The sequence below is a fragment of the Plasmodium knowlesi genome, assembly GCF_000006355.2.
Source record: "Plasmodium knowlesi strain H genome assembly, chromosome: 8".
Classification (NCBI taxonomy): Eukaryota; Apicomplexa; class Aconoidasida; order Haemosporida; family Plasmodiidae; genus Plasmodium; species Plasmodium knowlesi.
The window spans coordinates 483,270-508,354 of NC_011909.2; the positions used below are offsets into that span (position 1 = coordinate 483,270).

General features: G+C 35.0%; 7 protein-coding genes across 7 annotated transcripts; 3 read left to right on the forward strand and 4 right to left on the reverse strand.

Annotated features, from left to right (window-relative positions):
- Positions 1-2,459: 2,459 nt before the first annotated feature.
- PKNH_0810900 (conserved Plasmodium protein, unknown function) lies at positions 2,460-5,110 on the reverse strand (the record flags this gene model as incomplete). Its single annotated transcript, XM_002258713.1, has 2 exons — positions 2,460-2,694; positions 2,916-5,110. The coding sequence occupies 2 exons, from the start codon at positions 5,108-5,110 to the stop codon at positions 2,460-2,462; spliced, it is 2,430 nt and encodes an 809-aa protein (XP_002258749.1).
- A 1,578-nt stretch (positions 5,111-6,688) lies between these two features.
- On the forward strand, positions 6,689-7,504 carry PKNH_0811000 (BET1-like protein, putative; the record flags this gene model as incomplete). Its single annotated transcript, XM_002258714.1, has 4 exons — positions 6,689-6,832; positions 7,038-7,094; positions 7,250-7,324; positions 7,421-7,504. 4 exons carry the CDS (start codon positions 6,689-6,691, stop codon positions 7,502-7,504), a joined length of 360 nt encoding a protein of 119 aa, XP_002258750.1.
- Positions 7,505-8,505: 1,001 nt separating this feature from the next.
- Positions 8,506-10,251, forward strand: PKNH_0811100 (protein ARV1, putative; the record flags this gene model as incomplete). The annotated part of the gene is made up of 1 exon (XM_002258715.1): positions 8,506-10,251. One exon carries the CDS (start codon positions 8,506-8,508, stop codon positions 10,249-10,251), a length of 1,746 nt encoding a protein of 581 aa, XP_002258751.1.
- Positions 10,252-10,881: 630 nt separating this feature from the next.
- Positions 10,882-11,694, reverse strand: PKNH_0811200 (proteasome subunit beta type-5, putative; the record flags this gene model as incomplete). Its single annotated transcript, XM_002258716.1, has 1 exon — positions 10,882-11,694. The coding sequence occupies one exon, from the start codon at positions 11,692-11,694 to the stop codon at positions 10,882-10,884; it is 813 nt and encodes a 270-aa protein (XP_002258752.1).
- Positions 11,695-14,108: 2,414 nt separating this feature from the next.
- On the reverse strand, positions 14,109-14,636 carry PKNH_0811300 (conserved protein, unknown function; the record flags this gene model as incomplete). The annotated part of the gene is made up of 1 exon (XM_002258717.1): positions 14,109-14,636. One exon carries the CDS (start codon positions 14,634-14,636, stop codon positions 14,109-14,111), a length of 528 nt encoding a protein of 175 aa, XP_002258753.1.
- Positions 14,637-15,413: 777 nt separating this feature from the next.
- PKNH_0811400 (heptatricopeptide repeat-containing protein, putative) lies at positions 15,414-17,045 on the reverse strand (the record flags this gene model as incomplete). The annotated part of the gene is made up of 1 exon (XM_002258718.1): positions 15,414-17,045. One exon carries the CDS (start codon positions 17,043-17,045, stop codon positions 15,414-15,416), a length of 1,632 nt encoding a protein of 543 aa, XP_002258754.1.
- A 2,191-nt stretch (positions 17,046-19,236) lies between these two features.
- PKNH_0811500 (DNA repair protein RAD23, putative) lies at positions 19,237-20,448 on the forward strand (the record flags this gene model as incomplete). Its single annotated transcript, XM_002258719.1, has 1 exon — positions 19,237-20,448. One exon carries the CDS (start codon positions 19,237-19,239, stop codon positions 20,446-20,448), a length of 1,212 nt encoding a protein of 403 aa, XP_002258755.1.
- Positions 20,449-25,085: the final 4,637 nt, after the last annotated feature.

The window sequence follows — 25,085 nt, forward strand, 5'->3', positions numbered from 1 at the left end:
GTCCTTCTTTCGAAATGTATAATTCGTGTAGAAACAACGGTTTTTGGGTTGCTTCAAATTATGCGCAAATGGTGGCGAACGGGTGTATGTATAGAGGTTTATTTATCCATATATGCCTTTGCATATGTGTTACACTTTTTTCCTTTTTTTTTTTTTTTTTTTTTTTTTCTTGGAATACAATTTTCCTTGGAAAATTTACTATACTTAAGAATGGAAAAAAAAAAAAAAAAAAAAAAAAGCAAAAAAGTGTAACACACATAAAGGATAAACACACGCTGCTCAATATTCCGTTTTACAATAGAAATATGTTTTAATTATAAGGATAAAGTTAAATAACGGAGAAGAAACGAGCATAGTTATGACAGTTTATACTTTATGATCTTAAACACGCCATGCAAAATATATACTACAGATAGAACGCAAATTTACATATCATATTATGTAATGCATTTTAAGCATATTTCACAAAGGGGACATAAGAAAAAAGGATATTTTTTAATTATACATTTCACTTAATCTTTTTTTTCCCTCCTTTTTATTTTAGTGTTATTTTCCTAAATGACAAATAGAAGGTAAAAAAAAAAAAAAAAAAAAAAAAAAAAAAAAAATAGCTATTTGACATTTCCCATTCAATATTCCTATTTGTGTAATAGGAAATTTTGTAAATCCTTTTTTTTTTTTTTTTTATTTCGTTATTTAGCATGGGGGAAAAAAAAAATGTGCAATTGTTTTTTAGTACTTTCTGGTTAATTCCTTTTCCTTTTTTTTCACATTTTTCCCTTCATTTTGCAAATAATAAAATCCGTGCAAGCATTCAGGAGCTGGGGAAGGGAATTCTACTCCTAATTAAGCCTTAAGAATGTTAAATAAACACAGGCGCATAGGAAAGGAAATGTGGCAATCTTTTCTTTGGATTTATTTATTTATTTTTTTTTCTTGATTAGCTTAAAATTGTGTGTAATTTTCATTCAGAGCTTGCATGGTGAGACACACACTATGGTGAAGTGCCACACACTTCATTTTCTACTTCCCGAAAGACAGAAATTTTAAGTGCTTTTCACGGTGCTGCTATCGTGACTGTCCATTCGTATGACTGCCTTTTATATCCTCCCATTTTGCCCCGCGTGTAAGCATGCCTGTTCCTGGGACATTAATTTTTTATTTCCGTGTGGGCTTAAATAAAAATGCTAAAAAGTGCAAACACTATATGGGCTATTGTGCCATGCCCATGCGCTACAACTTCGTGGGAAAAATTATCCTCCATACGTACCTTTTATCACCCTTACGCGTATGGCATAACTTCGCAAAAAAAAAAAAAATTACTCCAACCAAGTGTTGTAATTATGGATATGTTTGGGCATAACTACGTGTGTGCGTATTTCCCCTCGTGTGTTAAGGTGTCCACTAAATTTTACACAAATAAGGCTATAATATATACACACAAATATAACCGCAAAACTGTCGGAAAAGCTGTCCTGCAATCTGCACACACACGCCGCAACTGTTTATGAAAAGTCCATCCACCCCTAAACGTGTCTCCTTATAAACGTTACAAAACCGCGATGAAGCAATTAAAGTTGTCCAAAAAAAAATTAAGGCTCACTTGATGTGCAATGGAAAATTTCCTTCACCACTTTAACGTTCTATTCTGAGTAAGCCGCCCAGAGGGAATATTTCTCCCATAAATAAGCGCATACTTGTATGTGCATTGATTGGGCTAGAGGAAAGTTATCTCCTAATTTAACAGTAGGCACACACCCCAATTTTGGTGAATTATTCTTAAGGATAAAATTCCACAAAAAAAAAAAGAACTCCCTACCGTTAATTAAATCCAGTGTGTCCCCGTCTCATCATTATTCTTACTATAAGCCGCGTACGCTAACTTCATCCAATATTCCAATTTCTCTACTGTGTGCAGGAACTGCACATTCAAAAACTGCAACGGAGAGATGAAAAGGAAAACATTTCACAAGTACACAACTTATTTAAAAAAAAAAAGTTTCTTCGCCTCCTTCCACTTTGTATTTATTTCTCATACATTGTGTAGCGCGCGCATTTCGGAAGTACCATCCGAAAATAACATACGAAAAAACGCTGTACGTTATTTTTTGAAGGAACTGGTATTTAATCACCCATCAATTCAACTAGCTAACCATTCCCATTGTATTGCGTAACATTGCACTTTGCAATTTGCTTAAAGGTATGTCAAATTGGAGTTAATAATGTATTGGGTGATTAAAAAGAAAATAGAAAAAACGAATAAAGACCAAAGTAGTGGTAAATGCGTCAAAAAGAAGTCGTCAACATTGTGAAAAAGAATTTGGGGGAAAATGGGGGGCACGTTTTGGTGTCCCCATTTCGTTTCTGTTCTTTGCCACTTTTGATAGCAAAAAGGTGGAAGCCACACGGGGCGGTGAACTACAAGGAGACGCGCCCCCCCAGAACATGCCCTCAGGAACCTACGCCATGTCAACACACGAAGCAAAGAGTATAAAAAATATTCTGTAGAAATCAAAGTAGTCGCAAAGATGGGTGCCAAATTTCTCCTGATATATTTCGATAAATTTTATGATGATTATATTTATGCTCTTCTTTTCCTCCGTGTACTTTTCATCATTTTCAAGAACTACGTCTTCGTGTATTTTCTTGTAGTTTATGTCACGTTCCTGATCGCTGATGACATCTTCGTCGTAGCTGCGGGGGGGGGGGGGGGGGGAAAGGGTGTTTTCGTAAAAAAAAAAAAAAAAATGTGTTTGAAAAGAAGGGGCTAAATGTATCAACTTCATCGAATGGAAGAGGTATATGCAAAATTAAGAATCCACACCAGAAGATACGAACACGGGAAAATCGAATCATGGAAACTTGTGTATCCCTCCCCCCATCTCCGTAGATAGGTGCCTGTTCTCTTTGCTTACTTGCAGAACAGCTTGAACATGTAAAGAAGGGATTCCGCCTTGTGGTCGTAAAAAAAAACGGAGAGAAGGAACAAAAAGATAAAATGGCTCTTGGGGATATCCCTCAAGGAAAGTCCATTGAAATATGTGCTTTTATATTTTTCAAAAAGGAACTTATCCTGTTTAAAAATCTGCTTTACTGTATTAAGAATATAAGTAGACGTATGGTTATTATAAAAAATTATAAAAATTAATGGCTTCATAATTTTGTAACTTGTGAATGAGTAAATTAAAAATATGTCCACTCGTTTTTCAAACGAAATGATAGGTAAAAGATAAAGGTAAAAAAGCTTTACATATATCGGATCATAATTTGATGAGTGCAATAAACTTTTTGCGGCGTTTGCAACAAGGCTTATATTATACGCCATGTCGTTATATGTTCCTTTATGAATATTTTCAACTTTTGGAAGACTTGCTCGTTTTACTTTTTTGTTTTTTTCCTTTTTAATCGTAATAGATTCATCCCCTGCCAACTGTTCACTCTGTTTTATATTAAAGTGATTGTCTAATTCGTTTTCATCGAGGAGATCCTTAGTATGTTCCATCATGCTCATACCTACACTGCTAATATCATTCATCCTTGGATCTTTGGGCATGTGGAAGAAAATACTGTTGAGGTTTCCCTCCGCTCGCTTGCTTCTAATTTTTTGATTCAGTTGCTTCAAGGGGTGAGCATCGTTTAACTCACTTAGGGATGGTAAACTGTTAACCATTCCTTCTGTGGAGTTAATATATAAATTCATAAAAGCGTCTAAATATAAATTATTTTCATTATCGTTATTTTCATTGTATTGTTGATCCTGTGGAAAGTTATGCTTCATTGCCTTTTCACTTAAATTACTATTGTCACTTTTGTTCGAGTCACTACTGTACAGACTGTTCAGACATTCATTGGCCTCTTGCTTCTGTTTATTCCTCAGTTTTAGTAATTTTCGTAATTCTCTCTCGTTACTTTGGCCCAGTTGGTAATTTGCGTTTCCTACAGATGATTCGTCATACATGAGGGTACTGTTCTCGTCTGATTTCCTTCCTCCGAGGCTTCTCATCAGTAAAATGGAGTTAATAGCGTTTTTTGTCGAGGGGGAAACGTTCGGAGAAGTATCATCCTCCGCCTCGATTTTCCTGCCTCCCCCGATATCGGTGGCGTCACTTTTAGGGTCTGCTATCGGAATGGTTCCCACTGCAGAGGTCACTGCCACCCCAGGAGGAACCTCCATTTGACACCTATGTATATGAAGAAGCAAAAGCTTCAATTTTAATTCGTAAAAGTAGTAGTAAGAAAAGAGCGAACAGAACAACTGGTCTATCACCACCAGAAGTTTCACAACGTTATTTATATTATACAAAATGTAAATGTCAAGATAGATGCTGTGGAGTGGAAAATTAGTTACAATGCAATTCTCTATTAATCTCTTCAAAGTTTTATCCATAGATTTTGCATACTCCGTTTTGAACAATTTTGAAAAATGTATTAATACCTCTTCATCTGTTTCTTTATATATAGCTATTTTTTCATTTACCTTTAGTTTTTTTAGAACATCTTCCCTTGACTTGCTCGATGATAAAGCTTTGGCCTGTACCTTCTGAATCCAATCTTGCATTAGAATTTCCCTAACTGCGATCATGAAATCTTTTACGTGGTAATACAGATGGTCCACATAGGTTAAGAAGTTTATCCTTGGGGTGTATACATATTTGTATTTCTCAAGTTCCTTTATGTTATTCTTACACATTAGGAGGTTAAAAATCCGCGGACGAGGAATCATATATCTAAATTTAATTCTGTTAAAAATGAAAAGGAGTATCTTTAGGTGCATATCGCTGTGATAAAATTTCATCCCTCCTTTGTAAAAAAAAAAATCTACTAAGTCTAATACTCTCTTCAAGTACATCACTTTAGGGGATAACCCAGACAATATAACAAAAAGAAGTTTTCCTGCATTTTTAAAAGATTCCATATTATTATCTAGTAGCAACTCCATTATTGTTGCTTCCATATTTATGTAATAGGAAAAATCGATTTTACTGTTTCGCCTTTCATTATAATCAGTGTAAAGTTCCCGATAATTTTTGCGCCTTTTTCTGTATTTCCTTGGTGCCTTTTCTTCCTCACTGGGGGAGCTGACTTCGTCCGCTTTGTCCAACTCGTCCATGGCGACTTCTTCCTCGGGTACATTTTTTCGTCTCTTCTGTTTTCTCATTTTTTTCTACCTAAGTTTAGATTCTCCAGGTGAAACATAGCTTATTTGCCGAGAGGGAGAATTTCCAGGTTGGATTTAATTATAACAGTGCCCACTAGTACAGGATGCAGAACCTTTGAATGCATATTGGCTCAGATTTCCTCCCCCCCTTTAATTGTAGACGGGTTAATAAGCTTTGCGCCTTCTATCGATTTATCCATTTTAACGTTTCTGTGGTACAGATCATCTGTCCTGGTACTTATTAATTTACCTCGCCGGGTGTACGAGGAGGAGAATTCCAAAGGTGGACATACACAGACAAGCAACCTACGATTCGCAGCTACCTATGGTGCAGTAATCACTTTCATTGGTGCTAAACGCAAGCAATGTTCTGCACAGAACTTTAAAGAAAAAAAAAAAAAAAAATGTCGCGGCAGAAAGGTTATCAACTTTTGGATAACTTCACATCCTTTTTTTAAGCACCTCACATGTGATCACACAAGTGCATGTAATGTAAAAACGTACGTGTATACTTTTTTTTTTTTTTTTTTTTTGCATTCCAGTCTTGAGATAGCTTCTGCCTTTTCCCCAACTGGACTGTAGGAAACTTTAAGAACATTACACGCTGGGTGCCTGCATTAATGGAGTTCTAAAAGGAAAAAAAAAAAAAAAAAAAAAGAACAGCGGGAAGCAGGGAAAAATTGATGGACCTGTCGAAAAAATTGCACTTTTTTTTTCTTTTTTTTTTTTTTTTTTTTGTGGCAGAATTTTACGGACTATACTTGCCCCACCGTAAGGGGCGATACTATAATGCAGGTTGGAAAAAAAATTATCTTTATAAAAATTGTGCTTCGCGAATTTGCACGTTTTCTCCATGCATCAAATTTGTTGGTCATTTTGCGCGACAAATTTGTTCGTCGTTTTTTATCATCATTTTATATCGTTATATTTTTGCCATTTTGTTTTCTAATTGATATAGTTATTTTATTGCCAATTTGTTCTCCCATTTTTATAGTCATTTTATTGCCAATCTATCTGTTTCGCCTTTTTTTTTTTTTTTTTTTTTTTTTTTTTTCCAGTTTGTATATTCTTCCGCATTTTTCCTCTCACGTTATGTACACATTCGGTATACCCCTATCACATAAACGTATATGTGTACCCGGAGAATTTCCCGCATATTTGAACTTCCGCGAATGAATACCGCAGGCGAACATATCGTCAGTCACCTCAAATAGAAGATTTTTCAAATTTGTCAGCCAGGCCAAAAATTAAAACGAGCGGGAGGAACAACGGAACGGGGAAGGAAGAAAAAATAAAAGACGAAAGAGACAACGTTATATAAACCTAAGGAAAATTCACATTTTGACAATCCCCTGTTAGGCTACTCCCCAGGCTGCAAAAATAGCATTTGTAAGTTTTTTTTTTTTTCCCCTTCTCACTACGGGATTTCCGTCTTTTCCCCGCAAAAAGGAGAAGCACTATTACATTTACATAAGCCTTGTATTGATCACCGAAACGGTAGAATGAGAAATTTTAAAACGTTAATTTAATATGGATTTTAACTCGAGGAAGAAGAAAAAAAAAAATAATAGTAATAATAACAATGATATATACAATGAAAATATAAATATATATCTAGAGGAAAATGACAACTACATACTTGACTTGGAGAAAAAGGTTCAGACCCTCAAACTGGTAAGACAATTCGCAGATAAACTCTGTGAAAGGGTTGCTAATGTAATTGCCTTTGCACGTGAATAAGACAAACGATTTCTTCGTGTAAGGGCAAGTGGAATGGCCATAAATGTTCACGTATGAATGGGTAACCAATCTGACATTCAAATGAGTATTTTTTTTTTTTTTTTTTTTTTCTCATCTTTTTAATCGCAAAAAATCGAAGCTTGGATCCAACCTGAGAGATGAAGTCCGCACATCCAACTCCCTCCTGGATAATTTGGTAAAAGCGGCAAATTTTATATCTCCAAAGTGTGGTACCTAGATATGCTACCACTACAATTCTTTCCTCAGTTGTCATACCAACATTCCCCCCTGCAAATAAGAACACAGTGAAATAGCTCCCCCTTTTTTTCCTTTGTTACAATTTCGTCGCAGTCGGACAGGATGGAAAACGTGAACAGGAAATTAACAGGAGTGTACAGACGCGTGAAAAATATTATAAAGACAAAGGTATAAAAAGAGAAGTGAACATTTTAAATGTTCCAGTCAGCTTTTCTGGAAAAAGTTTCACATTATCTTTTTTTTTTATCTTTTTTTTTTTTTTAGGGAAATAAATACATGCTTTACCTCATCCTATTTTTCCTATTTTTGCTCTTTTTCATGAACTACCTATATCGAAAGAATAGATAAAGTGTGCGTTTGTGGATGCGTCCATCTGCATAATGTTACGTCTGCATAGGCATTCGCACAAGTGTTACTTTTAAAGGAGATCTTCCCTTTTAATCTCTCTCCCGTGAATTATTTGGCGCACTTTGCGCAGCTATGGCTATATAGTTTTTTTTTTTTTTTTTTTTTTTTTTTTTTTTTTACGTACCTGTCCGTGCGTGTACATATATATACATTTATGTATATCTATACACGCGCGTAATTATTTACACTTATATATGCATCTCCTTTGATCAAACCTTCTTATTAATCATTGTAAAGGCGTTGTGCTAATTTTGAGGTGCACACGTAACTGTGGCGTAGAAAAGGTTTTTCCTTTTTTGGGAACTCGCATACCTTAACAAGCATCGAAAAAAAAAAGAAAGAAAAAAAATTTAAAGCATGTACACTGTAGGTGCACACCACGAATGAACCGCTCACAAGCGAACGTACTCACAATCTAGCGTTAAGGACGGTCGAGTAAATGGTCACAATTTTTTTTTACGCTCGTAATATATAACTACGTGGCCATTCACTCGGCTTTTCCAGGTTCATCTCAAGAGGAGCTATGCGTTCGTGCTCCTTTCGGCATAGCGCAAAGAGGTAGCAAATGTGGAAATGGATTAAAGGAAAAGTATGGGTGTAACGCTCCTGTTTACCCCCACATTTGATGGTTCCGCTTCCCTTTAATAGCTAATAGAATACCCAACTAGTGCTCGAACTTTCCATGATATAGTTACAAATATGAATCGGGTTAGCATGGCCAACTAAGCAATTCTGGGATTTGCCATTTTAGCATGGGTTTGTTTAATTTCTTCTTAGGAAGATTTTTTTTTTTTTTTCAATCCCCTTAGCATGTTCCAGAGGTGCACATAAACAAGAGGTATGTATTTGTATGTGCGCTCGCATAGGCATTTACTCCCCCCACAGACAGACTGGGTAAATGAAACTTTGCGCACCTCCATAGAGAAGACGAAAGGAACAAAATGATTTGCATAAAATGCGGGAGGTGCAACTCTAGTCTGTACACTGTGTACAACAAGACGAACATAAAGTTGAACGAATGCAATCGGTGCAGAAACATATGTGATGAATACATGGAGAAAAACACATTTCTAATTTTTATTAATATTTTATTCCTCAAGCCTGAAGTTTATAGACATATCATATTTAATCGACTCAAATATCACGACAAATTTATTCACATCTTTTTTCTTAAGATGATTATTTTATTTTTAATAATAAATGCTTATTTACATCCCAACTTTGAAAATGACCATAAGGAAGGAGAGAGTTTTTCAAACTTTTTTTTGAAGAACACTACCTTCGGGGAAAACACACAAAGGAATTATCCGAATCAGGATAACTGCTCCTCCTACACTCTGTTTATGTACAAATATGATGATAAGCACAAGCTCTATGGGTTATATAACATTTTCAACCAGTCCAATGTTCCGAATTTAGTTAATATACACAAGAACAAGTTTTTAACTTGCATTTTTCACAACCGATTTAGGGATTACAATATGTGTATCCTTAACCGGAAGTACGAACATATGGAGGATTACGACAAGCGGTTGATTGATTTGTTTCTGCACAACAAGGAGAGCTATGGGAGGAAGGAAGCGCAGGCGAGTAGTTGGAAGGGAAAGCTTACTGAGGGGGTTAGACCCCCGGCTGGGAAGTCGACTTCGGAGAGCCCCAATTGGACAGAGCTCTACCCATTTATAGACGGAAAAAAATGGCTACTCAAGCTAATACAGGGAAGCGTAAAGTATGAATCGATATTCAAACTGAGAAAGAATCATCGACTGTTGAGGAACGACATTGTTACGTTGAACAATTCGGAAGAAAACAGTAGTCTGTTTCAAATCATAAACCTCCTCGTATATTACCATGTTGATGATTACAAACTAGTGCTGGAGACGAGAGAGAAGGAAGCGTACAACATTGATTACCTTGTTAATTTTTTGCATAGAATATTTTTTTACCAAAATGGACATGAAACAAAGAATTACTTCAAAAGTGAGATGAAGTCATTTGTAAGGAAAGCCTCCACAAAGAGTATTTGTCCCGACCCGAGGAAAGAGATCTTTCCCCCTAACAAGTGCTACGATTGTGAGCTCCATGACGATCCCTATAATAATTTAGACAAATCAGGCGATGAACTTAACAGGCTGTGCAGAAATATTTTCAAAAATATCGATTTTACGTTTCATAAAAATGTGGAGGAAATAAGAAAAAAGGAAAATCAGAAGAAACATAAATTTAAAATTAAACAAATCAGTATGTACTCCAAGCTTTTATTTTCCGACTTGGATAATGAAAAATATATTTTGAAAATATGTAATTCTTCTTTTTCGTTTAAAAAATTAAAATCCATTATCATAAATTATATGCTCTACTTTTTTTTTTTGTGCATTTTTACATATATTCTAAAGTTATATCAGGAGAAAAAATACAGAGTTAAGATAACCATGGTGAAGTACAATTACCTGTTTATGCTCTTTGTACTGAGCAACTACCCCATCGTAATTTATTTCATCCTCAAGGTGTTCAATTATAACTACATCAATATATATCTAAATGTATACACCATTATATGCAACACAATCGCTTATCATATATTTATTTCCAATGACGAGAATTATATTTGCTACTCCATATTTTCTGTGCTAGCCAGTTATCTGTTGAAGAATTTTCTCATGATTAAAATAGGGAATTACCTATAGCAGTTTCGCATGGTGCGAATTTCCTGCACTTGTATGTATGGCGGTGGCGCAAACAAAGAACAAGCACCAGCCATTACAATTGTGCCTCCCATTTTATACCCCCGAATTTGTCACTCCACTTGGTGTATTTCCCTCTTGCACATGCCCAAATGGCATCAATCTACATTTTTAATTTCCGGTACACGACGTCGCTTTCCCTTTTGTAAAATTAAAAAAAAAAAAAAAAAAAAAAAAAAAAAAAAAAAAACGTAAAACTTTTTTTTTTTTTTTTTTTTTAGTCCCAAACTTCTCATATAATCTGTTGTAAAATAGAAGGAAGCATAAGATGGACAAGAAGGAAATATGCAGACCGCTCTGCGGAGACAAACGTCTGCAGTGGTCTTGGTGCAATGGAAAAAAAATGGTTTCTTTTAAAAGGCAATGGTCCAGTTTGTCCTGCACATGCAATGTAAAAATTGTGCCAAGAGTGGCTAAAAATGTGCAAAGTGTGCAAAGTGTGCAAAGTGTGCAAAGTGTGCAAAGTGTGCAAAGTGTGCAAAATGTGCAAAATATGCAAAATGTTGTGAAAAAATGGGGAGTACAACGCGGGATTCACGGTCAGCTAGCCGCGGGGATCCAAGCTAAGCACCCCTACATAACGTACTGATCGTTCTGCGCCGGGTTCGTGTAATGATAATGTAAATCGTACACATCCTCCCCCTCGATAATTTTGTCGTAGCCATTCTTGTGTATGTAAAAAACTCGAACCTTACCACCAGATCCGCCATCCCTGAAGGTGGCATGGTAAATTGCATTCCTGGCTAGTTCTACGGCCTGTTCTAGACTCAAATTATAATCATACGCAGAGTCCAAAATGGAGTAAGCATAAGTGCTACCACTTCCACAACTAAATAAATTGCCCTCCACCTTCTTCCCCTCATCATCAATGTAAAACATATTAAAACCGGTGTGATCATAACCACTTAAAATAATTCCACAGCATAATCCATATCCCTTATATTGATATAAAATATTACTCAAAATGGTACTGGCTGCTCTGACAGAGATTTTTTCATTATTTCTCAATTCATAAATTTTTATAATTTTTCCTAAATATTTTTCCCAATACAAACAGTCTGCCGCTCCTCCTGCCATTGTCCCTAAAATGTTTTTATTTATTTCGATAATTTTCTCTACGTTTTGTGAAGATATAAAAGAACCCATGGAAGCTCTTGAGTCCACTGCTACTATTATTCCATCCTTAAATTTGAAGGCCAATGTGGTTGTACCTTTGTGAAAATCAAAGAGTTTGTTATTTTTTGTCTTGGCATCTTTTATGAAATTTCTTGGAACTCTGACTGGGGCTACACAGAATTGCAGCTCATCGTAATTTTCTTCCTCCTCTTCCATGTCATTGATTAAATTATCAATTTCGCTCATCAACCCCCCCCCGGTATCTGCCATTTTGCGCAAATGTAAAGCAGTTACACTGATGTGTGGTATAATACGATGTAAAGTTGGCCTCCTTCACAATGTGGCTACTCGTAATTGCGTTCTTTTTGCTTTTCCCTTTAGGTTCTTAATTTATCTCAAAAACGTGTAAAAATATATATATTTTACAGGATGGGCGTTTTTTTTTTTTTTTCCTTTTTCCTTTTTTTTTTTTTTTTTTTTCTTCTTTTTTTTTTTTTTTGTAAGATTATCCAATGGATGACTAATCATGCATTTTATTGCATCGCTCCTTAAGTGCATACGCGAGGGAGCACATTCCCCGGGAGGATAAATTTACCTTACCACTTCACACCGTACGATAAGGCGTTTACATTTTGTTCTCTTTCTGCCCATTAGGGGCCTATCTTAACAAGAGTGTTCAAGAGAATAAATAAAACCCGATGGTCATATTCCCCTATGTGCATTAACACGTACATGAGCGAGTGCTTTCTTTACTATTTTTGACACGGCAATTGGTGAGAGTTACTCTAACGTGCATCTCCTTTTTAAAGTGCATATGCATACGCGGTTATATATGCGTATCCCTGTGACAACCCTCCTTCGTTCCCACATTTTTACCATCAGTAGGGTTACCTGTGTGTGGCCACAATTGACAGCCCAGTTTATCTATTTACCCTTTTTATTTTCATAACTTTTTTTTTCGCCTTTTAAGAGCACACATATGACAAGATAGAGGCAGAGCACTCAGCGAAATGAACACACAGCAAAATGGAAAATGAGAACAAACGGTTGAGTTAAGCAAAAAAAAAAAAAAAAAAAAAAAAAAAAAAAAAAAAAACACGCCAATACACATTATTATTTCTCTCCTTTACGACAATTCGTTAATTCAATTCTATGTTGGAAAATACAATATGTTTGCCACATGTGTGGCAGTTATTTTATTTTATAATTTTTTTTTTTTTTTTTTTACTCTTTGCGTAAAGGTAGCACATATCCACACATCACCATTTGCTGCAGAGCTCTTAAAGCCTTAGACGTAGAGGTATATAACCATAGAAATAGGGCTCCCCAACGGAAGTGAATTTTTTATCAACTTCTGCAGAACGAAGTGAAATTATATCATTTTGTGCATATCCTTTTGTGGACACCCTTCCCCGATATGGCAAGTAGGGCAAATAGCACCTAATCGCAATGTGATCCAATTAAAAAAAAAATTGTGTAGGCTTAAATAGAACCTGCAGAAGGTGTGCAATAAGGCATATTCACAAAGCCCAGATGGGCGGTCTTTGCATGTGTGATAGTGTGGCGTTGTACCCTTCTCAAGTAACATAACACCGAGAGTAAGATTACCACGTTCAACTATCCCTTTGGATAGAAATATTCATACATATATGTGCATAAGTGCGCATCGAAGGGGGGCCTGTTCAAATAGCACATACCAAAAGGCTTCTGTGCTTGTGCAAATTAAACCAACAATACCTTCTCTTCACAAAAGCGTCCTTGTGACGTTTAGTAAGGAATATGTGAACCTCCCGGATGAATTGTTATCATTCCATCGACTCAGACAAAAATCGAACCAGTCTCGACTAGTAATTTTTCCCTGAGGACATGAGAAAAAGGCTCACCTTCATCCATAGGCTAATTGCTTGGCTTTTCGTGCCGTCTTTGCTTCCTTTCGCAATTTTGCAAAAGCCAAAAACGCAGAAATGGAACGCAATGTGTACCTGTTCTTCTCAATTTCAACTGCCTAATACAGCTGCTTAATTATAGCCTCTTATTTATACTTTAATAAGGCACATTGATAATTTAATGAATAGGAGTTCAGTTTCCAATTTTCGCAAAAGTAAAAACTTTGTAAGATGTCCCACTTTATGTTCTTCGTGTAAAATGGCACGAACTAGTGAAGACAGCATGAAAAAAAAGTATACGTGAAAAAAATAATAGGCAAATGAATAAATTGGAGCGTACAGACGAAATGGGGGGGGGGGGGGGGGGGGGCAACGGAGCATGCAGGTGCCCATGCACCATTTATTTTGTGTGCAAAGTTAGGGGAAAAAATATATGGTGTGTATAAGGGATAACCAACTTCATTCTTCATTCTGTTTTATTTTGTTCGATTTGTTTCTCGGCCAAATTTGGTATCACGTTTGGGAATGTGTGCTTCTTCGCCTCTCTTACCTCTTTCGAATGGTTTGCACTTATCATAGTTTTTATTCATTTCACGAAAGTGCCTTGAAGGGATGACCATGGGAGGTGAATTAACAATGTCTCTTGTTAATATTTTGGGGGCCAGCGACAGGCGTATTTTTCCTGTTTTCGCGTGGCCTACGCGTTGCCATAGCCCTATAAAAATAACGCACATATTACTTGTGTCCCTAGCAGGTCACCTGTCTATGTGTCGAAATTTCCAGCTTACACAACAATAATTAAGCTTTGTAATCACTGTAGGTGCCCGATTCTTCCTTCTTCTCTTCTTTCTTTTCTTCCCTCCTCTGCAACTGCTTCTGAGACTCAATCTCCATATAATTCTTGTATTCCCAGCCTGTTCCTCCAGCTCTCATAACTTTAAATGTCGATAAATATATGTTAAAGAAAATGGTTGTTGTTAACAGCATAATGAACACAATAATTGTGGTAAAAAGTTTACTTTCCAGTGTGTACTTATCTTTTATAAAAAGAGTAATGAAGATAAGTACGAAGGATATGAGGTAATTCACCAGAATAAAGGCCACAGAAATAGCAGCAATGCAAAAAATAATAGAACTCTTTAGTGCCAATCCAAGAGTTAACAAGGATGCCAATATCGCATTTGTAATTATAAGTAGAATTCTATATTCTTGACCATGCGAGAATATTGCTGATATGCAAAATCCTATATGAATCATAATTCCAATGATGCATCCCCCCGCTAATGGGAAGCAGCAGCACTTGCTCATTTTTCCTAGCCGCAACATTTTGAATAAAAATTTGCGTTAAAAAGTGTAAATTTGGTTTTTATACAGGCCTTTGCGAGGTCTTTTTTTTTTTTTCTTTTTTTTTTTTTTTTTTACTACAATCTGCTGATAGTTGTAAAAAAAGAATGTAATTCTTCACTCTGTCTAGGATGTGTTTATGCGTCTCTGTAATAAATATATAAGGCAGAAATATGTGCTTCAATTTTTTTTTTTTTTTTTTAAGTTTATTTTTGAACAGAATGTTGCAGCAGCAGGAAAGGTGACACAACGAAGGGGTCTTCAAACGGAAATGGAATGTTTGCAAACGTGGGAATTGTAAAAAACGTAAAAAGTAGGGGGAGAAAAAAAAAAAAAAAAAAGAATAAAAGAATAAAAAGGAATAAAAAGGAATAAAAATTAACATAAAGGTAAAAAGCGGTTAAAACTACTACAAACGAAAAGTGTGTTGGAAAATAAAATCCTCAAGAAACGGCAATTTTTTGCAGAATTTTTTACAAAATGTAGAAAAAAAAATATAGCACAAAATGTAGGCTTAAAAAAGGAATTTGCCATTTATGCAATTGATGGTTATTTTATTTGCTCAAAATGTATGACTTGTTCAGCTGAAAAGAAAAAAAAAAAAAAAAAAACAGCCACCTCATTTTACTCCTTTAAAAGGAAAAAAATCTGCCATGTGCATGCAGAATATTAAGTAATAGCTTAATTTTTTTTTTTTTTTTTTTTTTTTTAACTTTTGTTCATGCAAAAAATTTCATTCTGTTGATCATTTTGGCTGTTTCATTTTAGGGATTTAATTTTACATTTCAAAATTTGTGCAAAGTCCTCATCATCATTTATCACATTTAATTTTTGAAAATAAAACATCAGGGTGTACGCATTGTGTTCATTCACATTTCTGTAGTTCATTATAACGTACGTTTTGATGTTGGAAATAAGTGAGCTTGGCGTATGATTCAGGATTAAAAAAATGCTTAAGACTTTTATAATGTCTTGAATGGAACAGATGTCGTAGTTATTTACAAATAGGTTCATGTCGTCTTCCCACTGCTTCAAGCAGCACATAAGGTTATTCTTCATTACGTCGTAATCATGCTTATTTAAACATTTGATGTTGTCTTTCCTGTGAATTTGATCGACCAAATGTTCTCGATTCTGCTTAACAAAAATTTTGTTTATATCCAGCAGGTCACAACTGTACAAACCACTGTTGTTGCTTTCATAATTTTTTAATAGTATTGCCAACGAATACAAAATATAAATTTTTAACTCGTTCGTTAGTTTCATCTTTCTTATGTGTGAAATAAAAATGTCCATTTTGGATAAACTTATAAGGATGTTATACCTGGAGTAAATGTAAAACAAATTACTTACCTGGTTCGCACTTAGCAAATTCAAGTAGCTAAGCAATTTCTCATTGAAGACGTTTATTATGTAATTGAGAAAATGTACATAATCGATCCTGTAGTTGAGAGATCTGTCTATATGGGGATCAATCCTCTTCGACGTAGCGTCATTGCGTGCTTCAACCACTTCTTTCAATATTGGTAAAAAATGAACACAGTTAATAACATCACTGATGTTGCTGTTGTCCATAACGTTGTCTAACTTAAGTGCAGATAGCTTTAATATGTGATAAAAATTTTGATCTACCCTCATGTATGCGTATAATATTCTGCACAAGTCCACTAAATTTATGTCATCCATGAGGACCACAATTTTTTGCGCTAAAATTTTGAAAAAATTCATATTCTTGTACAATATGCACGCGTAGCAGTAGGCAATTACACAAATGTCTCTCACGTTCACATGATTGCGAATTACATTTTCAGAAATGATATTACTCAGTTTGACAAATAAATGTTCATCATATATTTTACTTTTAACTAGGGCATTTAAAATCATACAAATCTCCACGACATTATGAATGGTATGCACTTTTTTTTTTAATTCCTCCTTTAACAGTATGATTAAGTCTTCTTTCTTCCTTTTCGAGTACGTCGATATTAGCATAGCTAAATTCGACGTGTTAAAATATTCACTCTTTTTTTTTATGATTGGAATGAAACTTTCATATAAGTTTGTTTCGTATCTCATTTTGCTCAAGCAAAATAAGAAGGATGCGATGTCCCCGACTTCAAATTTATCCATTATTTCGTAGGACCTCCTTTCGATTTTTTTCCAAATGAAGTCATTTTTAATATTTTCCTTTAACAGCATATTAGAGAAAATACACAAGACAGACGAATTCATCTGCTTTATCTTAACTTCTCTGTCGTACGTGGTAGCATCTTCATCTTTATATCTGTGCGACGCGTTATGGTATGCCTTGAACTTAGGTCTTATAAAAAAGCGGCTGTTTCCTCCCTTAACATTTGCGCTTTTCTTAAGAATATTGTTAAATGTGTGCATTTGCGGGGGTCTTTTTTGTATTACCGCACTCAGGCGCTATATTTGTGAATATGTATACACATCTGCAGATACGCATGCATATGTACACAAGAATTCAAGCAACCGAAAAACGTGTGCATGGTTGCCCCTGTGTGCTCCTTGACTACTGTACGCCACGCGTATTCATCTACATGGACGAATTTCCAAACGTGCAAATGCGCATGTGGGCGTCAACACAGTTGTTTATAACAGTGTGTACGGCCATGGGGTGATTCTTCATAACAGAGCTCAAAAAAAAAAAAAAAGGATTTAAATAAAAGAACGTGATACACTTAAGGTATTTTTCTCATCGAATGCCCTTTCAGTAAAAAGTACCAGCAGACTATATCATAGTATAGTAGTGAAAACAAAGGGAGGCAACTTTTCAACTTCTTCTCTTTCGTCAGAATTTACTCACTCTAATAAATTCCGCATAATTTTATTTCTGCTTTCTGGTACTGTTATGCTGATCCATCAGGCTAGAACGTTGCTCTACACCAAGGACAGTTAAGCCGTAGAAATGATCAAATGGATTCAGAATCAGACATTTGAAAATCTCACTCTACATATATATGCAAGATGGGGCTCTCACCTGTTTTATTTTAATAATTTTCTATTAGAAGTAAAAAAAAAAAAAAAAAAAAAAAAAAAAAACTAGTAAAATTTTATTCATAAGAACTTCAAAACGTGGAAGGGGATTTTTTTTTTTTTTAATGAAGGGTGTTATATATTATCTCATTATCATTTGATGGAATAGGAAAAAAAAAAAAAAAAAAAATCAAATGTGTTGTTTTAAAACAGAGATGGCCTTTTTTCCACTGGTTCACTCAGTCGTACAGCAAGGAATGCAGCTTCACGCATTTATGCTTAGTACATGCTCCTGCTCCTACACATACGATTTGCATATCTTCTCCACATATGCGCAGTGCCATATATGTGCGCGAAATAGGCTACTGGATCGTATGAGCGGATTATAAAAGCGTTGTTATAATGAAAAGGGGGCGAAAGGAAAAGCGGGAAAATGTGGATTTGATACGATATTTCGTGAAGGCCTTTTTTTGCCAATTTGTCAAAATGGTGAAAAAAATAAATCAATGAAAATATTTGTTATCTCCCTATTGCGCCTTTGTGACCTTGTGTCATTTTCAGCTTTTTTTTTTTTTTTTTTTTTTTTTTAAACTTGTATCATATTATATATATATATATAGCTTATATAAAAATACACGTTGAAGTAAATGGAACAAATTATACAGGAAGAGGTTTGTCATTTGTTTTTTTTTTCTTTTCTTAACGCCCATTTGCAGTTTTCTTTATTTATTTTCTCCATCGTGATAAGCTTATCAACCAAGGGGAAGGAAAAATTATGATTACTAGTTACGTAAATTCAAACCCACATGTTATAAAACTCCGCTCCCAAACGCTTCAGTACATTATCTTGAAAAAAAAAAAAAAACGATCCAGGAAGTATGCTTTTTATATCCACTTAGCATTTGCCATTTTACCATTTACCTTCTCCAATTTTTGACGTGTGCGTTTTTACGTACATATCGTTACGAAAATATAAAAACGCGTGGAAATATTTAAAACTCCTCATCTTTGCTTTTTCATAAATTTAATTACAAAAGGGGAAAAAATAAAAATATAATATAATAAAATGCAGAAGGAACCAAGAGCGAGTACAACTAATTAAGCGGTCTTTCCCTGCGAACGTTTTGCGAAACTCTTTTTCGTGATTTCTTCAGGCACGAAATGGAAAGTGGGAAAAAGTAAATGAGTAAATGTACAGGGGCGTATGTGTATATATATATATATGCACTATTTTGTGTACCCGTTCATGTATGAATAGCGCGATCGCGACATAAGGCATCCGCATATTCCATTTTTTGCAATTTTTCGAAAAGGTGTGATAAGTTCTTAAGTAAAAATATAAAAAGCCACCCGGACGGATAATCGCATTTGTACCTTCGCAATTACGTGCCCATTTTGTGCTCCATATTTTTCACATCCCAACGATAGTTCGCTCCCTTGTGTGCGTAACTGCATGTGCGGAGTTACACAAAGGTGTCTTTTCTTCTGTCCAAGCGATACATCAATCAAGTAGCACTGCAAAAAACATAATCACCTGATAGATCGACAGCTCAACAACCCAAACGCTTAGCCGCTCTCCCCCAAAATGAAAATAAAAGTAAGAACGCTTCAGAACAACGAAGAAGAAATCAATGTTGACAATGATGATACCATTTTAGACGTGAAAAAAAAAATAGGGGTGGCATTCCCCGAAATGCCATACGATAAACAGAAGCTCATTTTTAGTGGAAATATATTAAAGGACGAAAGCAAAGCAATGGATATATTAAAAGAAAATGACATAGTTATTGTTATGGCATGTAAGAAGATATTTAGTTCTACGAAAAATAACCAGACAAAGGAATCATCATCGAAAGATGTTATTAAAAGTAATGAAAAGGCGTCGTCTTTGCCCCCCAATTGTGATCAGAATAATGCCACTTCGAATGCACCAGAGGAAGGCACAGAAAATAGAAGCCTCAACAGCGCAGAATCAGCCCTCGTCACTGGGGAAAAGCTAAAAGAGACCATAGACAATATCTGCGCTATGGGATTTGAAAGAGAAACCGTAAAAAAGGCTATGATGATGGCATTTAACAATCCCAACAGAGCTATAGATTATCTGACCAACGGGTTTCCTGAAGAAAGCCAAGTGAACGAAATAAATGCAATCAATACAATTACCGGGATGAACGAAATGAACCCCCTGAACGCAATGCCTGATGTGAATGAAACGAACGAGACGAACGAAACGAATGAAACGAACGACAACTCGTACGAAAGAGAAGATAATGAAAATGCTCCCAGTTTGCCAAACCTTTTAAATAATTATAATTCCCTTGCAGATAACTCTGGACAAAGTGTAGCGGATACTCCAGATCAGTTTAGAAGCTCCCCTTTTTTTAATATCCTACGTGATGTAGCTTTATCGAATCCACAACGCATTCCAGAAATTTTAGAAATGATTGGGAGAACAGATCCTTCCTTTTTAGAATTTATTCGAGAAAACCAAGGCGAATTTATAAGGGCCATTCAAAATTATGGAAATAATGATCATGTAGGTAGTTCGGAAAATGATTTAATGGAAGGTGAAGAATTTGCTGATCCAGGAAACTTAAATATTACCGACCCAAATAATGAAAATTTCCAAATTCCCATTACGCCTTTAAATGAGAACGAAATGGAGAGTATTAAAAAGTTGGAATCGCTTGGATTTCCGAAGCACTTAGCGTTGGAAGCTTTCATTGCATGTGATAAGAATGAGGAAATGGCCGCCAACTATTTGTTTGAAAATATGAATGACTACACGTCGGACTAGAGTCGGGAATAACCATTTGGCGAATTTCTTTCTCTGTTCGTAGGAAGAAAAGTGCATCCTGAGCATGGTGAACCTCCCCCCGCGTGGGTAGAGATCATCTGCCATGTGGACGCCTTCCAATATGATGTGCATTGCTTGCTATGCATGTGCCGATGCAGTTTTTTTCAGCCCTACCTAATTGCACAACGTAAAGAACCCATTCGGACAAATCACATTTTGGTGTAAAGTAGCGTATGGGTCAAATGCACTGATTTTTTTTTTTTTTTTTTTTTCCCCCATTTTTTTATTTTTTTTAAGTCCTCCACCCTCCAGCATATTATTTATGCTTGCTCCATTTTCATTCTTTTTAGAAAGAATTGCCTTTGCACATCTGTTTACATATGTAGCACATTTTTACGTTTCCTTAATGACATTATTTAATTGTTACAGTATCCTTTTGGTTAACTTTTTGTAAATCAGTTCGAGAAGATTTTTATTCGAGCGTGTTGTTTATTTGTTTATTTTCCTTTCCGATGAACAGCAACTTCCCTAAGCGGGTTAGCAAAAGATTAATGCTACACCATACAACTGACCATAATGGCCCGCTTATTTTTGCATAAACCAAATTTGGCCTCTTCCAAATATTTGAGAAAAAATTGTACAAGCTATGACATGTGTACGTATAATGCAAGGAAGGTTGAACGTGCTTGTTCTTACATCTGTTGCGAGTGTATATCTATGCATATGCGTTTAATCCACATTATTGTTCATTAGCAGGCGTCATCTTGTCAAAAGGCGACTGCTTCAAAAAATGGTAATTTAAAAAAAAAAAAAAAAATTCCCCTAAAGACCTTGTTATATTTTGTTGTAAATTTTTTGGAAGAATATACTAATTGGGAAAATATGTTTCTTTAGCATGTTGTAGAGCAGTTGTTACAAAATAGTTGGTTTTTCTGCAATTTTTTTTTTTTTTTTTTTTTTTTCTTCATTTTGGTAAACTGCCATGTATTATACTTTTATTTTCTTTCAATTGAAATGTCGTGTGGTCACCGGGCGCAGCACACAGTTGGCAAGCGCACATTGTTTAATAGGTACATGTTTAAAAAGAACGATTTTTCTTTTTTTTTTTTTTATTTACACTTTTTAAAAAATGGCAGAAAGGGGCGGTACAAGTGCGCATTCCCTGACAAAGCAACAGTAAGAAGGATGAATTTTTTTGTTCTTGTTTATTAAATATTTTTTTTGTGAATAAAATGCGGAGAAAAGGCGATTCACCATGCAGAGGGGCATCATGGTGGTGGGCTATAATCGGCTGCAAATTTGCACGATATAAAAAAAGGCCCATTTTTACGTCACTTTTTTTTTTGGAGGAAAATATATAAATGTCATAACCCCCCCCCGGCATACAATTTCTCAGTAACGGGGGGTGGGGTGGAGTGGAAAAAAAAAGGCACGGAACAAGGGTGTGATGTACTTTTTATTTTTTATAGTATTTGACGTTGTCACCCTTATTTTATTACTGGCATGCTTTGGGGGGCCCGGGATATGCCGCTGCTTATATTTTAATGAGAGAGAACCCCTTGCGAAATCCGCCAACATGTCACGGTGTATATATGTAACTACCCACTTGTATACAGCCTTGGGGTACCATATAAAAAGTGCCTTCGCTCGTAGGGTGAATATAATAACTGCAGTAAGCATTTCACAGTGGTAACTGGCAATTGTACGTATGGGTATATACCTTCCTAACAACGCTTACATATCCACATGTAGAGCACATAATAATTATACATAACCCCATATCCCTTTATAAACCGATGAATAAACTTTTTTTTTTTTTTGGTCTCCTTTGGCAGCTTGTTTATTTCGGCGTATTTATCAAGCAGAAAAAAATTGCTTCGCTAATAACGGGAAAGCTAAAAATGGGGTATTCCGAAATTTGTAAAACATACGCATATAAAAATTGGTAAAAGTGACTACATAAATTATTGCTAACAATAGGGGGGGTATAGTTTTAAAACATTCATTCGTGCAGTGCATTTGTTTCCTTTTATTCACCTCATTTTGAAGCACCCTATTTATCACGCGTTTAATTCCTTGTATGGTATATTCCCAACGCAACTGTGCACTATTATTATTTATTTTTGTATGCCACATTAAATAGGCTAAAACCAAGTTAAACGACAATGCTAATTTTATATTAGGAAAGGAACAAAATAAAAATTGCAAGAATGGTATCCCGTGCAGAGTAGAAAGCACAACACAACATTGCGTACTTTATATGTGCTCAAAAAAAAAAAAAGAAAAAAAAATGTAACCCTAACGCAAAGGTTATAAAAATGGTACTAACCCAGTATAGGAGTGCATACGTGCCTGTAGGTATATTATACGTGCGTTTACATATAAATATAATATACATGCATATATATTAATATATTTATTCGTGTATGTACCTATAAGGAAAAAGAAGGAATATAAGGTTTTAAAAACCCCACATTTATATGATACCGGTATATTATACTTTCTAAACCTACGTAATTCCTGCGTACCCCAGCCCAAAGCGCATACATTTTTTTTTTTTTTTTTTTTTTTTTTTCTCACTTTACCCTTTTGCGCATATATAAAATAATAAATATCTGTTACTTCTTACATTTTTACGTTTCACATATAGCATATATCATGCGCATATCTATCCATCCATAACATAATCCATTTAATTTTTTTATTTTTTTTTGACCAATAGTATTAAAAAAAAAAAAATACATATACAAAGAGATAAGTATATATCATATACAAATAGCATTGTTTGTTTATGCATTATCACCACATTTAAATATACATATGTATTATACGAATATATGTATATACCATGTATAATTTACAAGAAGAGTAAAATTATGCGAAGTGAACAGTTATGTTCGCGTTACGTATACATTATTTATAGGTTGTTAATTTACGTGTTTTTTTGAGGAACAAATTTTTCTTAAAAGGAAAAAAAAAAAAAAAAAAAAAAGTATAAGGGAAAATTTTACAAGTGTGACTATATACTGCTTGGATTTTTAAAGCTTTTTCAGCTCCACCTACAATTTCGTTAATGCGCATGACCCCCTATACATTCGTACGTTTAGTAGCCAATACATATTTTCAGCGGCAACATATCACCTACGCGCGATGCCAAAGAGTCAACGTGTAGCGTAGCACGACAAATGAGAGTACGCAGTACCGTGTAACTTACCGTTCGCGTAGTTGCAGTTGAACATACACAGAATGTGATCCAACATTCAAACTCCAACCACGCATGTATATACAGTTGCATATACGTACAGTATACTACACCACGACCAATACCCACGTTTGTATATTGCGCGCCCGAGCAAATATATGTGAAGGACGCAAACATATATTTTGTACCCGTGCATTTGTCCCAAGAACAAGTCGAAAAAAAAAATAAGTGAACTGTGGGAAAAATAAAATAAAATATCGACTTGAAAAATAAATTATTCTATTTGTTTAATTCAACATCACCCGTTGTTAACCGCCTTTTGGTTACTTTTTTTTTTTTTTATGAAAATACATATGTGCAATATAAAAGTGTAATCGTACAATTGTGTAAACGTAAACCCGCGTGAATCTCCTACATGCTCGTCCTTTGTTTACATAATTTTGTAAAAAAAAAGAAAATGTTAAACCATTGAATCAAAGAGCACGCATCAGTGACCCACCATCATCATATATATATATATATATATATATATATATATATATATATATATATATGTACACATTTTATTATATTCATTTTACTATTGTTAAGAGTATGTATTGAAAGAGAGAGTAAAAAATGAAAATATAAATTACTAACACACGTTGCCCCTTTTTCCTCTTCCCACCGATCTGCTGTTATAGTCATTTCATGTTCAGCGCAGTTTTTCATTCTTGAAAGAGTAACTGTGTTTGTGTGTTTGCCTCTTTGTGTGTTTTCATTGTTATAACCCCCCCCTTAGAAAAAAGAAAAGAATATAGTGCGCAACATATTCTCAAACGTATATTAACGATTTGAAATTTAAATTCATTTTTGTGAGAACCGTTACGCAGTAACTCTGCCCGGACCAGTGGGAAGTGTTCGCGTACTCGTGCTTGTATAGATATATATATATATATACATATATATAGTACATACGCGTAATATATAAACATATGCATATATGTACATGTACGTATAGTAGCGATACATAAACAGTTAAGAATCGTATATTCCTAAAACGGCGAGGAAAGTGCATATCATACGTGAGCACACCTGCGCATACATATAGAGCAAAAGCAAGTTGTCTGTGCCTCCCACGAAACGAAAACAATATTTCTGTGGGCATTCATAAGGCAGAAAATTATCCGAACAGGAAACAGTGCGGAATTATCCATCCCCATATTAACATATCTGAAGGAATCAAAACGTTGACAAGTAATTTTACAAAAAAAAAAAAAAAAAAAAGAAAAGAAAAAATGATGAAATGAGAAAGAAAATAAAATATTTATATTTTATATAGATATATTTTTTTTCTGCTCTTTTTTCCCATTGCTTCATGTGTATATTTAAGTTTTTCTCATGCGCTGTGGGAGCTATAACACATTGCAAGAAGCTGTGTATCATTCCATACATT